Source organism: Myodes glareolus, chromosome 2, assembly GCF_982192425.1.
Source record: "Myodes glareolus chromosome 2, mMyoGla1.1, whole genome shotgun sequence".
In the NCBI taxonomy this organism is placed as follows: Eukaryota; Metazoa; Chordata; class Mammalia; order Rodentia; family Cricetidae; genus Myodes; species Myodes glareolus.
Genome location: NC_142027.1, coordinates 1937196 through 1953543, shown reverse-complemented (window position 1 = coordinate 1953543; position 16348 = coordinate 1937196). Strand labels below are relative to the sequence as shown.

The window sequence follows — 16348 nt, the reverse complement described above, 5'->3', positions numbered from 1 at the left end:
TGTGGAATCCAATTATTTTAAAGATTTATAGGAAAATACTAGTCTGTTTCTAAAAGGAATCTTTAAAACACCAAACACTAACTTTCCTTTCTTTTCTAGAATCTGAACCCCAGTTTAGCTCCCTGCCCCGGAGAAAAGTCCCCAGTGGTCTTCTTCCCAACTGGAGTCCTCACAGAGGGCTCTGAAGAGCATGCTAAAAACAAACAAACAAACAAACAAACAGTCATGAAAATATCCAATGTCTTAAAGTGCTAAAGCTACAGCAAGGGAAACCTACTTGAATACTTTGACTAGTTTTTTTGAGACAGTCTCTCTATGCTACTCCTGGGCTCAGCTTCCCAAACAGAATACAGTGATGATAGGTATGTACCACACCCGAATTGAAATCTATTTTTAAAGAACACTTTAAGTCATTAATGCATTTCACACCTACCCCCAAACCACCAATCAGATACTAGAAATTAACAAACTGACTTTGAATTTCTAAGCAAAGGTTAATATATAAGATTTATAAAGAAATCTGAAGGAATGAAAGCTACTCATTTTGTGCTACGGAAATGCACCGACTTCACACACACACACACACACACACACACACACACACACACATCCATGAGAGTTCAACTGGAAACACAGTCCAGCTTCAGGCCTGCCTTCTGGCCACCAGACCTGGGAAGGCAGTGTTTAGGACTCTGTCAATAGGAGAGAGCCCATCTCACCATCTCAGTCACCACTACCATTAGCGCCAACACGGGCTACATGTAGGTTCAGGTGGTAAATGACTGAGTACCAGGTAATCTTTTCAGACAAAAGAACACATTCTGAAACAGAAAAGCAGAACACACACACAGTCCTGGTCAGCTATACATCTGGCAGAACCACAGATGTAGGAACTAGTTTTAAAGGCAGAATTTGCTCAGCAGCCTGGAAATACTAACCCTGAGATGTAAGGATCTGTTAGCTTAATTTCTTACTCTTGAATGGGAAAAACATGTTTTCAATGTACTCAATACTCCCCACATAAAGAAAAACAATTCAAAAACGAGTTCTCAGGTTAACAAAGAATATATTAAAACAGTTTACATTCTTTCCACAACTGCATAAAAAGCAGGCATCTTAAATAATTACAAGAAACAATGTGCTTTCCATACTTGCAAAAATTAATTACAATCAGAAAAACATTTACAAGAATATCTTTACTATCTAAAGATTTACAATGGTGAAAGACCTATTTATTGAACACCAAATATCAGCCTGCTGGCTGAGATAAACATCCTCTAAAAAACTGTTTACTGAATACAGTGATTAATGTCTTTCATTATTTTGTTTCTTAGCATTTAAAATAGTTACATGAGTGGAAGGATAGTTTTTGACACCAAAATAAACTCTTTCAGTCTGACGTCCTTTAAGATACAGTATAAAAAGCAATAGAAAAACCACAACTGCATTATAAATGTTTTTGGTTCAAAATTTTATTTGAAATCTTATGTTTTATTCTAAACAAAAAAGGTGACAAACACTGGTAATTTGTAAAACCTAACAGATATGCAGACCCTACATTTAGATCAAAAATACTTTTTCTTTTTTTTTTTTTTACAACAATGTTAGTTTATAAATTTTCAAAAATGTAGCATAGGTTCAAGTCCTGGGGCACTGTACTAGCAATGCCAGGTTTGGAGATTATCGCTCTGTAGCTACACAGGAGATGACCATGCAGGGAGATGGTCTTAAAAAAAGTTACACTCCAAGGTGCTTAGAGGGAGAGACCAGACACCACACGGAATGAGTTCAATGGACAGCTACCTAGCCTGGCACTAGCTTCATTCATTAAAGGTGGACACTTTTAGTTCATCTTTAAAATGCATAGTTCAAAAAAGCAGATGGCAAGAATCAGTAACTGCAACCTAATTTTATTTCCCTTTTCTGAAAATATAAGGAACAAAAGAGGAAATGCAGACATATTTATGGATTTTCAATAGCCTTTTCAAGTGAAAGGATAAAGGTCAAAATTCCACATATAGCTTCTAGAATATATAAAGTCAATGACTATTTTATAAAACTGTTTGCTATCATGGGTGTAGGATGCTGGTGAGAAGATGGGTGGTGTCTCTGCTAGAGCACACCCTGAAAATGTGAAGAAACAGCATACAGCAAAAGTGAATAGGGAATTTGTCCTCCCCTAATTTTCTTTCCAGGTGTGTTCCTCCCTCGAGAGAGTGAAATCAAAAGTTTGCCTTTTGGAATACTCCACTGAACTTTGGATATTGCCTATGGAGAAGGTTTTAATTACAACCTACATGGAACAGAAAAAAAGAGGCTAAACCCTAAGTACCAAACCAAGTTGCAAAAACTAATTTTGGACCTTTGCTAGTGTTTCAATACACATGTGCACACGTCAGAGAGGGACTTCTCACTGCTATCCACGTCCATACTCTCACAGAAGTCCTCACATCAGACAGGCAGAAATGTGATGTTGTGCATACAGTTCTTGGAGAGCACATGGAAGCTACAACGCAGCACTTCCTCTAATCTCTGAAGGCCCTGGAAGGAATGGTAGTCTAGGATGTGGTGAGGCTGGCTGTGCTAACCTCATGCTACCACTGCTTCTCCCAGAGACACCCGAGTTTTGAGCTGGCAGAGACCAAACACTGTCAGTTCCAGAGCGCCAGCTGTGAACCGCTGTGGTGCAGATGGCATACCAGAGTTCAGTGGTTTTCACACTAACCTGTTGCTGCTGACTGCGGCAACACTCCACACACAGGCTTCCATTTCTTTGCCTTCCTTAGCATGTGACCATCACTGATTATACAAAGTGACTGACAGCTTATTTTATTAAAAAAAAAAAAACTAAGTGTGACTATTGCTGATTTAAATTCTCACAATTTTCATAAAAAAAGTTTCATAGGACCACAAAATACCAAATTTTTGTCTTATCAAGTGTCAGGATAATTTATTAAAGTTGGGGTTTGTTTTTTCTTATTGCTAAGGTATTCTAAAATCTGACTCAATACTGCAAACAACTCCCTTTCTTCCTTGTATGCTTTTGGCCTTACAAACATGGCTAAGGGTTACCTCAGACTTAGGTGTCCAAAATAATAAATTAAAAAAACCCAAAACCAAAAACCCAACAATACCCTAAGTATCCCGCTACCCAGAAAACAAAACCCAAAAACCTCAGTCAAGTGATTATAGCGACGCCTTGGAATGAGGAACCATGCAGTTCAGCAACATGAACTCAACCACAACAGTAACAGAATCAAAGCCCTGCTGGCTGAGGTCCCGAAGCACAATATTTCAGAGTTTGTTTCTGAAGTTGTTAGAACATTCCTAGCCAACATTAATTTATCCCAAATCTAAATTCAAACATAACAGTTTCCAACCTTTATTATTTTTTTTAAAAAAATGTTGTCTTAGGACACAGTTCACAAGCCAGGGGCTGCTGTTCTGTGACAGGTGAGAGGGGTAGGTTATTTAATTGTGTGTCTGTTCATGACTCCAAAGACTGAAAGCGGTCTTGAATGTCCTATGGCAGAGCTTGCACATGAATTGTCTTTTAAATGTGATTGCTGAAAGGGGAGGGGCGTGGTAGAAGAGGGTGTCTGACTCCTGGGGTGCAAACAGTTTCTCTGTGGCAGGGGTTGGAGTCTCAGGAAGGCCTGTGGGGCTGTCGGGCTCCAGGGGCTGGATCTTAGGCAAGGGTGGTGGAGGTGGCAGAGGTGGTGGTGAGGGGGAATTTGTGGGCACAGGGCACACCTCAGCCTCTTTCTGTGCAGGCTCCTCTGTGGCCTGAGACATGTGGGACTGGAAGTGACTCCAGAGCCGGAAGTTGGTACGGAAGGCTTTGTGGCACACATGGCAGATGAAGGGCTTCACGGAACACAGCAGCTCCTGGTGTCGTTCCAGCTGCTTGTGTGCCGTGAACATCTTCCCACATTTCTCGCAGGGCCACAGACCAGCCTCCTTGCTGGGACCAGCCTCCCTGGGAGCTGCACTGGCCTCAGGAGTCTCCTCCTCAGCCTCCTCCACAGGCTCCTCTTTGACTTGGACTTTCAGTTGCTTTGAAAGACTCAAGTCTTCAGGGAGGCAGGAGGAATCCTCGGAATCGAAGTTCACTTGCTCTGAAGAGTCACTAAACACTGTGTCCTCTTTTGGAGCAGTCACATGGTTTACCTTGCTAGGCTCAGACTGAGGCCTGGAAGCAGCTGCCACTTCACCATTGTGGTCCAGGGTAGGCAGGGAAATGTTCTCTGCTAAAGCCATGTTGTTCTGGTTGTGCACTTCCACCTGGTGCCGCCAGATGCTGAAGGAAGACTTGAAGGTGCGCATGCACTCCAGGCAGGTCAGCTTTTTGTACTCACACCTGTCTTCATGCTCCTGCTTCAGCGCTGGGGAGAAGAACCTGAGGCTGCAGTAAGGGCAAACGGTGGCATTCCGGCACAAGCGCTCGTGGTTGCCTTGCTCTAGAAGAGAAGAGAGCTTAGCATTACAGAGGCGGCACGAGTAAACCTCCTTGCTCTCTACCGCGCGTGCCAGAGCCTGCTCTTTCGGCTTAGCAGCTCTGCTCACTCCGAGGGGCCTCTCTCCCGGGTGCATCTTTATGTGCTGCTTATACTGAGAGAGAAAGCGGTATGCCTTGCCACAGTAGGCACAAATGTAGGCCCCTTTGGCTCGGGAGCGCAAGTTCCTCTTGATGACTTGCTGTGCTGGGGAGCTACTCTGTCCCTGGAAGCCAGGCTTGCTGCGCCTCAGCTTAATGATCAGGGCCTTCTTAATCTCCCTCTCTCTCACTATGTCAATCAGTTTTCTTTGGAATTTCTCATCCAAAACTGCATGGGAACTAGAGGCTGGCGATGGGTTCTTCACTATGCCGTGTTGGGTCTGACAGTGTGTCCACACTTTGAAGTTGGTATGAAACCTCTTGTGACAGATGTCACAAGCGTAAGGCTTCTCTGGGTTATGGTACATGTTAACATGGCGGTGAAGACCCGCGGTTGATCTAAAAATCTTAAGGCAATGTTTGCATTTAAATTTTTTGTTTGGTCTCGTCCCCTCCAACTCACCAAACTCCTCTCTGTTTAATTCAGAATCTGGGAAGTTGCTGTCAAGGGAAGGAGGGCTCCTGCCCTCCTCACAGTTCTCTTCTGAGACAGAAGGCCCATGCTCATTTGCCCTTGCTTTCTTCAAGGGTGACCTTCTGTCTGTCTGGAACCTTCTTTTTGCTGGGAGTCTGCTAATGTCCCTCTGGTCTTCCTCCGTTTTGAGGGGCAGGTCTCTCGTAGTTGTTGCTGCATCTCCCACGGTGACCCGGATGATGTCTGAGGGGTCCGACAGAGGGCTGCTAGGCTCAGTCTTAATGCGCACCTCAGTCACAGGGGAGGTCCCCTCCCTGTCTGTTGACTGAGACGCACTGAAGGACCTGAGGCGATGAGGCTGGAGCACTTGAGGCCTGTCATCCAGGGTTTTTTTGTCACTGCCATCTTTTAAAGAGGACTTTTGAGACACTGTACAAAACACACTGCCTGACGCCTCATTTGCTGTTGTGGATGATCCCTGGGATGACTTCAAATCTATGGAGGGGGAGTAGACAGGAACCTGACTGTCCATAGACAGTGACCGCCTGAGGAGGCTTTTCACTAGCGGGCCACTTCTGTCAATGTTCTGGTTTGCAGAGGCAGGCCCACTGGATGGAACCACCAGGCCTAGCTTAGAGTAGTAGAGCAAGTTCCTATCCTCCCCCTGACTGCCTCCTTTGCTAGTCTCTTTTAAGAGATATGGAGTCTCTGATGAGCTACGAAGAGACAGAACAGGTGGCCGTGGTCTCTTCAGAGCCAGCTCTATAGCTTTCCCCTTGGGAAGCTGGCTGCTCACTCCTGGTTTATCGTCCATGGCCTCCCTATCTTGTGAAGGCTTTGAGGGTAGGACTGCATTTCTCTTAACCAAACTACCCCTGTTAGGATCATCCAAAGCCCCAGGTTGTTCCACAGACTTTGCATATACTGCAGCACTATCCTTCGGCCAACTCTTTTCAGTTAAGGACAGGCTGTGAAGCTGCTCTGGCGGCTTGGCCACATGTGGCTTATTGGTGTTGGTCTTGACTGCACCACTCGGGGAGGCCCGGGCAGCATGGCTGAGGTCCTGCACAGCTGGACCACTGGCCTTCCCTGGCACTTCGCTTCTGCCCTGACACACGATGACACTTCGCTTTTGAGAGCTGCTCTCATCATCTTCCACTGGAACTCTTTTCCTGTTGGGACAGGCTGGGAAAGGAGCCTGAGGGGCTTTGGCAACGATGTTGGTCAGGAAGGAGATACCAAGGCTATACCCCAGTTCCTGCACAGCAGCAAGGCTGCCCTTCTCCACAAAAAGGGAGGAAGAGTAAATGTAGTTCAGAACGTTGTCAAAAGCATCAGGCTCACAGAAGTCCAGCTGAAAGACAGTCTGTGCCTCGTTCTCCTTATTCGTGAATAAACTCTGGAAGTACTCACTGCTGGCAGCCAAGACGTTCTTATGAGCTCGGAACTTCTGGTCCCCAACAATCAGGAGTACATCACATAGCTGTCCCTTAAGGCGCTCCTCATTGAGGGCGCTGAGCAGAGAGATGGCATGCGCTGGGTTGATGTAATGTAGCAGTCCCTCCATCCTGCAATTGATCTGGAAGACAGAAGGTGAGACCATCAGCATTTGTAGTCCATGAAAGGCCTGCTCGAACTTAATAGGTATACACATAGGTGACACTTGAAAATGAGGCTTAACATTTAGGGTCCTTACCCATCTGATGCTTGGTTACATTTAGTTTATTCAGAAAATAAACTAAATTTGAATTGTCAAAATTCCTCAAGTCTATAATTCTACCTCAGTTTTTATTATTATCTTATTTTTTGTTTGATAAGATATATACTTAAATGCAACATGACTGCCAAAAATTAATAATAGATTGTGGACTTTTTAAAATGAACTTGGAAAGGGAATTACTTGCTAATTACTATGTAAGACTGTTCAATAAAGGTTAGAAACATTAGAAAATTAAAAGGTTGTTTTCCTTCTTACACTAATTGCTTGCGATTTTTTAAATGCTATTTTCTCACTAGTCATTTTCAACAGCATAGAGAACTTTAGCCTGACTGTAAAGTTGATTAGGGAGTTTGAACTGAATGGTCACTGATATTCTTCTCAAACCTAAAGGTAAGAGAAGGCAACTTGGTGAGTGTGAGTTTTGGGGCTAGACACTTGGCTGAGGTGCTAGCTCTACCCTGTGAGTTTATGTCCTCTGTACACAGGGCTGTGGGTAAAGTAAGATAACAACTGCACCTTTTTGCAAGTGTGTGGCAAAGATTAGATGTGCAAGCTTCTACAGCAAACAATAAATGTGCAGCTAACTGTCAGGACTGCAAGAATAGGCCTAACTTAGTATCAAAGGAGACGGTCTAGATTTCCACTCCCTTCCTGGTACTCTAGCATAAAGCAGGTTGTTCACGGGACATGATGTGTGGACTCTGCTCTATGAGCACCTCCTCTCATGGTCTGGTTTTCTATCACTGACTCCTACTAACAGAACTGTCACAGAACTGGGAGGATGATGTAGCTTAGTGGTAGAGTAAGGCCCTGAATCCAAACACCAGCACCACGGGGGTGGGATGGGGGATGGAGGTGATGGGAACAGGACAGAGAGAGAGAGAGACAGAGATAGACACTGACTTTTACTATTAGAATGTATCCACAGTGGCTAGATACATCTTTGACAGGCTTATTCTAGAAGGAATGCTACCAAGGACTACACCCAGCCCCAGATGTAAGCCAACAAGTCCCCAGCCCCCAGCTCTCCAGGGGCAGCCTTTACTGGTCACTGGGAGACTAGGCTCTTTGGTTTTCAGAAAGAATAGAATACAAGATGCAAACAGGGGTGTGGCTCTGCCACTAGAGTTGAATCTAGCATCCACCAGATTTCTCTCCATTCCTGCCTGCTTTTCTTTAACAGTGACATGTCGCTTGGATTAGATCCTTTTCTTCCATTTCCATTTCTCCCCCACTCCTAGTTCACTCTAAGAACCACACATCTGAATAAAGACATGTCTCATTTTTTACAGGGTTAGCAGAAAAGCACTGAGCTTAGATTGCCACAGGACTGACTCAGCCAGCACTGGCACTCTGCAGCACTGAAAACTTCTGGAGATGTTGACACAAGGGAAACAGCAGACCAGAAGCAAAGGATAGGAAGGTATTTCTCAAGTGACTGAAACCAGCAATTAAGAACAGATAAAGCACCAAGAGAGAAAATGTTAGAAAATACTAAACGCAGCAAGGGTTTGGGAAAGCAGTTTCAGACAGACAGACATATGCTCTGTGTGCAAGTATGCATCCAGATGAGTGAGGTCAGTGTCACCTGTGTTCTGGGCTAGTCAGTTAATCTAAGTCCCAATCTTTCCCTTGCACAGCAAACAGGGACAATATCAGCTTCCACACAATGCTGCTGAGGGGCATCATTTAGTACCTACAAATGGTGCCTACCTATCTAAAAATCCATCCACCCATCCAATCACTCATGGAAGTACATTTGAGAAGACTCAAGAGAGCAGGGCATAAACCTGGAGATTATGAAGTAAAGTCAACGCAACAGAGGAAAGAACTAAGGTCATGTAGAACTAGAGCCAAAAGAGCTGGGAGTCATGGACAATATCATCTCAGGAGTCAGGCTGTAAGGCTGCGTAGCTGGGAAGGGATTGTACTATGTAGGAGATGGGGGCGGGGCACTGGGAAGACCACAGGGAATAAGCCTGAGTTATGTCTTAATTATAACATTTCTGGCTTTATTGTGGACAGCAGACGACAAACCAAAGGACAAGAGAGAAGGCTACTGCCACGATGGCTTGGCAGGGCCTGGTACTAGATGTTTCCTAATGGAGTAACTACAGAGCAATAGGAAGAGTCAAGGACCTTGCCAGGACAGGGAAAAAGATGGCCTTTGTTGAAATGGATTTGGCAGAGAAATCAGGCTGCTTCCCTCCTTGCCTCTCTTTTTCTAGGGGTTTCAGTTCTGACACTCTACAGGCGAGTGACAATTTTTCATTCTTGCCTTTGCATCTTTCTATTTCCTTTTCTGAGTTCCCTGGAATCTCTGCCCACACAAACATCTATATCTATACTGTTGTTTCAGGCTCTACTTTTGAGAGGAAAACCAAGACACCAAGACAGCCTAAAACCACAGGTGCAAATTAGCCAGATGTGCTAAAACTCTAACCATATAGGATGTCAAAAAAAAAAAAAAAAAAAACCAGGCACAGCCTAGTTCCTGGAGTTTAGTCTTGCATATGAATAGCACACAACAATCTGTTGACACTGTACAGTTATGCAGGTACAGAAAAATGTCTATGGATACCATAGGAGATGCAGTATAGGTGACAGCCACCAGACCCAGGTGAGAGGCAGTCAGAGGATGGACCAAAGCAAGGGGAAGAGACAGGCAGGAAAGATAAGGTGACCCAAAAAGGGACAGGGGCAGTATGTGCAGCACTACAAACAAGAGAACTAAAGTCATCCTGGAGGAGTCATGACACTGATCTAGATAAAAGGCTTTGGGAACCAAAATGAAGACACTGGAAACCGTAAGCAGAAGAGCGACACCTGTCCCTACAGTCCTGGAGAGACTGAAGAGAAGGCTAGTGGTATGATTCACCTTCACTTAGGGGCTGCTTTTACACTTTAATTCTATTATAAGTACTTGAAAACATGGTCCCAGTCCTGGTCTACCTGAAAACTAGGACTATTTGAATTCTTACATTTGATTACAGCAGGTATAACTGCTTATTGAGTTCAGTAACTAAAGTATAAACACTGTCTTGAGAGAGTAAGCAAAGGGGAAAAGCAGAGCTTCTGAGTGTTGTCTGGCAACCCGGTACACTATGATGGGGAAGTGCGGATGAGCCCTCTGGACCTGACCTGACCTGTTGATAGCTCAGCTGCTCGGCATCACAACAGCAGTTATGCCGCTGGGTGTACTTTCTCAATGAATATTAAGGTATGGCAGACTCATTTTCCTGCATGAGTTAGCTACAACTCACAGCAGCAACAAATCTCATGTACAAACCACATAGCTATTAGTGTGCTCATTTCCACCTGACTCATTAATGCAGAAATCCCATCATTTAACCATGGCAGAATATCCTGGAAGGGACTGGGCTGTGGAAGAAAAGGCCCACTGAAGAGCAGAAGCAGCTGAGACAAACTCCCCTAGAAAGCCAGATTCTGAAACAGGCTGACTTCTCATCACTTGGATCTCCCGACAAATACCTTTCCAAACTCTGCCTGAGATAGTTCTACTTATTGTTTCCTGGAGCGTCAAGGGGGGAGTGGCGAGGAGAGAATGGAGAGAATTATTATAGTAAAAGCTCATGGTAGATTGCTATCCACAGAGAAGTCTTTGGTCTACTGCCATCTTTTAGGAACGCAATCTTATCAGGACTGCTCATCCTTTCTGAGCAGTAGTATCCTTGCCTGTTCAGTGCTAACCCTACCTATACAATGTGGAAATCTCACGAGACATAAACAAAGCAACTTGCGAAAGGTCCAGTCTGCAGAGCAAATCCCACCTGGCAAGTACACATCTTCCTTCTCTCTTCCTCTCCCGAGTGTTTGTGAGCCCGCTGCACACTGTGCATCACAGAGGTGCTGGTGGTGGGAGGTGAGCTTGCAGGCTGGTTTCCTGTTCTCCTGCACCTCACATTCCTGTGACTGGGCAGACAACAATGTGATAAAGAAGGCAAGAATATGGAAGAACACTCATGTTAGGAGGCTGTCAAAGTGGCCAGGAGGTGGGAGGGTGGATGATTAAGTGACATCAGGAAAGGCTGGGGACTCACTTGGTATTGAAGTTAAAGCCAAAGGCTCAGAACGTCCATGAATGTTATCTGATTAGCCCAGGCTTAAAATCTTTTGAAGTTTGCCCTGACCTTAAGTCAACTCCCCAGAAGGACCCTAAGGCCCTTCACAGCTAGACTCAATGAAATTACTTCATGCCATCACACAAACCTCTGATATACTAGATGCTGAGGTGAGACATCTGTATCTTAATATAAATTAATTCAACCCACATATTTCCATTCTTATGTTACAAGGAATAAGGACTTAGGGGTTTAAGGAAGGTAGGTACTTTTGGAACAGAGTATCTGGGGATAAATGTACAAGAGAGAAGCACATAGTCAGAAATGCAATAGGACACTACAAAGGGAGGGGGAGGAGAATAAGGAAAGGATTCAAAACAATTTCCCCTATTTCAATTTAAGAGACTGGTTCAATAGCTAAAGATTATTACAAATGAGCTAGGCTCTAGGCTAGTCCAAAAACTCTTAACAGCTCTGTGGGAAATGTCCCTTTACTAACCTAAGCTAAGTTCTGGGAACACTGTCCCTTTGCAATGTTGGAGAGTGCTGACAAAAACCTAACACGGTCCTGAACTCTAGGGATCTGGTGGCACAGGTGAACATCCAACACTTGACTACACACACAGCTGACCCCCAAGTCCTCACTTCTCTCTCCACTTGATTTTACTACATGGTGACAGGAAGCTGGCGCTGAGCTTCAGTTTTATCATCACTCACCTGGTAACATTGCAGACATCTAGAAATTATCTGAAGTGCCTCAGGTTTCAAAGCCGGAATGGCTGAGGGGATCCTTCATGGTATCAAGTTACTGTACTCCACTTCAACACATTTCAGTCTCTCTCTCGTTCAAATTTGGTTAAAGAGCAGACTGTCAGCCTCAGCCAGAGGATGGCTCCACTGTAGCACGGTTTAGATTCTTAGCTATACAGCAGACAAGCAGCCTCTGCTGGTCTGTCCTGGCCACCCAGCAGCTATTTCTTCTGCAGAGACCTTCTGTGTTGCTTTGAGAGAACACTTGTGCCTAGCAAGTGCAAGACGACGGTTGTAGATACTACTGAATACCAAGCCAACTAGAAACTTTCTCCCTAGACTACGGTTCATGACAAGACAAGGGCAATAGCTGAGTGGAACCGATGGATTGATCTTAGTGTGGGCTGAAAATTCAACATGCTAGTGCCTGACTCATACATTCCTGCAAGTGGTTTGGTTTTGGTCTTTGAGGTTCAAGGTTTGTTTGTTTGTTTTTCAAAGATTTTCCTCTAACCTCAAGAATAATCAAGTATTTATTACAATAAATTTCTTTTCAACCAGTCAGTTTCTGTTCTGGCATATTTCTGCATGTTGCCTGCACCCTGCCCTGCCTTTCATGCTTATCCTTCATATGTGAGATTCCTCAAGCAAGGCTTTCATTACTGTACCAGCACACAATCTCTTCCACAGAAGCAGCTTGCTCACAGGCTGTCTCCATGTGCAAGGCATGGTTAAATGTATCTGAACACATGGGTACTCAAGATAAATGAAGCCCCACTGTCTAGTAATAAGGAAACCCCCAAAGCTGATTTTAATGTGTTAAATATCTTGATGGAGAGAGAAGTTTGATGGCTGGTGTAGTCCTCAGGAGTGCAGAGGGAGCTCAGGAGTCGTCTTGATGTAGTGTTTTGTTAAGATGAAAAGAATGAATAATGTCATAGTCCCCTCTATCCTAGTTAAAACAAAGGAGGCTAAAACACAGAATCTTTAATAAAAGGCCTTCAAGTCTCTATAGACATTTGTATTCAGATTACTTTTAAAATTCTTTAGTTACCTACTGTGACTTTTTCCTGTTTCTGTCCTAGAGACACAAATCTGCCCACCTGCCCACCTCCACCACTCAACCTGAACCATCCTAGACTGTGATAAACTCCTTTTCCAACTCAGCTGAAGTTCTAATCATTTGGGAATCCCTTAGGGCTGAACATTCCCAGCCAACATCCCTAGTTCATATGTAGAAGTCCTAACCTCTGCATCTCAAAAGACAATCATATTTGGAGCTGAAGTCTTTACACAACTAATTAAATTAAACTGTGCCTTAGTCCAATAAAACCGATATCGTTAAACAAAGAATTAGAACAGAGACAAACATGGAGGGAAGATTCTATGAAGATATATAAAGAAGACGCTGTCTACAAGCCAAGGGCAGAGACCCCGGGAGACACCTGGCCTGCCAACAACACCTTATCTCCAATTTCCAGTTTCTGTAACTGTGTTGTTTAGGTCACTGGGTCTGTATACTAAATTAAAGCAGGTCAATAAACACAGCCATTAACTTATTTAAGCTTAGAACAAGTAAACCAAATACAGTGTGGCACTTTTCTACACCCAGCACTTGGGAGGCTGACACAGGAGGAGGATGAGTCCAGCCAATGTGGGTTACAAACCTTTGCCACACTGAACAGGCACACCACTACATTGTGTTTATTCACTGTCGTATGCTAGCTGGCTGTGTGTCCCACTAGGATTGCAAGCTCTTTAAGATCTAATACATTACTTCTGACACTCCTCATGATGCTCAATTTGGGATCCTACAGAATAAATATGTGATTATTTTCTACTCTCTACTCAAATTAAGGAGTAAAAATGAAGCTCTTTGATTGCTTTCTCTAAGTAAAGTTGGCCACTTTACTGCCCTGTTTTAGACTACAGTTTGTTTTGTAAATTATTATTTTCTAGAAAAACGCAAACTACAGACTAGCACACAGGCTTCTCTGACTGATGTCAGTTCTCTCTGTACCATACCTGGGTGGCACTCCTTACCATGTAACCCATAAACCTGCATTTCCAGTTTCTGAAACCTAAAAGTAACTTCTACTTCTCCTTTACTTGGCCACCAAGGAACTATAAAGCTTTTGCAATTTGCCAACAGCAATACTATATTCCTCTGCAATAATGCCCTAGTGATTTCAATGCATCAGCTTTTGTATGTGGATACCTCAGAAGATCCCACATGCTCCCCTCAAAAAGTCCTTATTTTCATCTGTGAATTCCTAGCATAAGGCTTGACAGGGGTCTATCATGCAGAGAAAGTTCACTAGACTTGAAGATTTAACTTCTCACCTTTATCTTTTCAGAGCCCTGTAGAACCCAGCACAGGGCATTTTCTAAGTTTTTTTTCTGAGCTTTTGTAGCTACACTAGCAACTGAACTATGACTCCATCTGTATCTCTGCTCAGACTTCCTCAGACTCCAGTCCCTGGCTGCCTTATGAACAGATCCATTTCAGTTACCCCACTTATCCTGCATGGCACTTGTGATCCATATCCTCACACCTGCTTGTCTTCATCCATTGCCTCCTTAGTTTGGGGTGATGCCAGACAGGTCTCCTCAGGCAGAAAGGTATTTTCTTTCCTTTGCCCTCTGGCCAATCTCTGATACCTGTAAATCCAGTCCTCAATCAGCTCTAGTACAGGGAAAACTAAAATGGCTTCTCAAGTTATCACCTTGTCTGGAGACCCCTCATTTGTTGCTTTTAGTGTTCCCATACCTAATTTCCCCCACTACATAATACTGTCAATTCCTTGTTAGCATCTATTGACAATTTCTATTTCCTCCCTATACTTTCACTAAATAAAAATGCTACATTGTTAAGTGGATAGGCTGAATTAGAGTCACTTTTAAGTAAGTCAAATTTCTTCTTTAACGCCAATATTTAGGGGTAAGGTTAAGGATAATGATTAATTGCCAGACACTGAGGAGTGTTTTCGGTGGAAACGCTAACATGGATTTCTGGCCCTTTTAAACAAGGTGGGAAGTTCATGAAACAAATCCAGGAACTCATGACTCAGGGTCATGCTGATGAACAATCACCGGACTATGCTGTAACACAGATGTCTAAGGACGTAGAGGAGTTTGGAGCTCATGCAACAACACAAAAATTTCAGGCTTCGGAGGGCTGCTCAGTGTCCCTCAACACGGCACCCTGTGTCAGGCAACCTCAAAGGAGTATCTGTCTAAAGCTCCCTACAAAGTGCTGAAGTGTGTGGTTCTCCAGCACCCAGGGTCTCAGGGATGCACAGAGCACGGTTCTTTGATTACAAGGTGCGTTCTCTTCAGAGGGACACTCAAGGTGCTCCTGATAACCAGGCCTGGGAGACGGAAGACCCGGCCAACGAATGGGCTGCAGGAAGGTCTTCTGAACTAAGTCCCTGGGCGAGGAGGGTCTTTCTGGGGAGGGGGAGGGGCGGCAGGGGCTCAGGAGGTGTCCGCGGAGGGGCTGACCGACAGGCTGTCACGCTCCAACCGCGGCAGGTGCGGGGTGCCGCCCGGCTACCCGGTCTCGAGCGCGCGTGCGGCCGGGCCCGGAGTGTGCACCATTGCCTGCAGCGGCGTCTCAACGGTTCTGTGGGGGCGCGCGCCCCGACTGCACTCCTGGCTACCCAGGCCACCCCGGCTAGGGTTAGCAGCTCAGCGGGCCGGAGGCCGAGCATGCGCAGGAGCGAGGGCGAGGCCAAGTGCGGGCATAAAGCATGCGCAGTGTAATGACACACTCGGCTACGTGGGAGTCTGAGCATGCTCCGTGAGGACCGCGGACCCGCGCACGCGTAGAAGGGCCCGGCGCCCGCAACCCACTGGTGGAGGAAAAAAGGAGAGAAATCACCTCAGAGTTACGTCAGGAAAGGCCGCGTTTTGCGGGGAGGCCGTAGCCCCGAACAGGGCCCGACGTCCTCTTAGAGCGTGGGACGTGACGGCTACTCACCGCTCTTCTGCCCCGGGGCAGGCGCCGGGTCCCTCTCCTCTCACACTCGGCTCGCGCAACCCGCAGCCGCCGCTGCCGCTGTGATTCCATCCATCTTGAATTTGACGTCATCCCACACTAGGGATGAGGTCATCGCAGGCAGCGCTCGTCACGTGCGCGGCGCTGGGATTGGGTGCCGGGCGGCGGAGGGCGGGCTGAGGGCGGGCCTGCGGGAGCGCGGACGCGCTGGGTCCCAAGCGTGGGTGCTTCTCCGATGAGGCGCAGCGACGAGCCGTGGAGCTCGGGGACGCCCGGAGGGTAGGTGGCCATGTGGGAAGCCCCTGATTCGGAGCTATCGGAAAGTGGCTCATTTCCATTTCTTCCTCCTGGAAAGAGCTGTAGTGAACAAGTTGAGCTCTCAGGCTTCGCCCCCTTTCAGATCAGCAGTTTCTCTTATTCACTCTGTGGCAACTGCCGTCAATCACAGATTCAAACCTCTCCGTTTTAAAACGGTGTCGAAGCTGGGGGAGGTAATTTATGAAAGTAATCCCAACACAAAGCAGGCTGACAGGCTGAGGCAGAATTCTGTTACAGAGTGAGACCGCTGTCTCATTAAAGACAGAAAGGTAGAGAGAGGGAGAGAGAGAGAGAGAGAGAGAGAGAGAGAGAGAGAGAGAGAGAGAGAGAGAGAACACCCACACAACTCTTTTTCGGCAACACCAATTCTCTTTTAGCTTCTTTGTATGAAAATTACAGTTCCATT

The 16348-nt window shown here is 45.4% G+C and overlaps 1 protein-coding gene across 7 annotated transcripts; it reads right to left on the bottom strand.

Annotated features, from left to right (window-relative positions):
• Positions 1-1046: 1046 nt before the first annotated feature.
• On the bottom strand, positions 1047-15730 carry Zbtb21 (zinc finger and BTB domain containing 21). 7 transcript variants are annotated; one of them, XM_087898594.1, is made up of 4 exons: positions 14180-15118; positions 10584-10725; positions 5061-6651; positions 1047-4460 (listed from the first exon to the last, which is right to left on the bottom strand). In XM_087898594.1, exons 1-4 carry the CDS (start codon positions 14191-14193, stop codon positions 3472-3474), a joined length of 2736 nt encoding a protein of 911 aa, XP_087754720.1. In that variant the 5' UTR covers positions 14194-15118; the 3' UTR covers positions 1047-3471. The 7 variants fall into 7 exon arrangements, with proteins under 7 accessions (XP_087754720.1, XP_087754725.1, XP_048278391.3 ...); XM_087898599.1 differs by having other exon boundaries at positions 6486-6651; positions 14180-15112; XM_048422434.3 differs by lacking the exon at positions 14180-15118 and adding an exon at positions 15607-15706 and having other exon boundaries at positions 1047-6651.
• Positions 15731-16348: the final 618 nt, after the last annotated feature.

Bases quoted from the DNA above. Each gene is read 5' to 3' on its own strand.
- Zbtb21 (XM_087898580.1), bottom strand. The intron at 6,652-10,583 runs GTGGGATTTGCT...TCTGTCTTCCAG, and splicing joins GGAAGATGTGTACTTGCCAG to ATCAATTGCAGGATGGAGGG.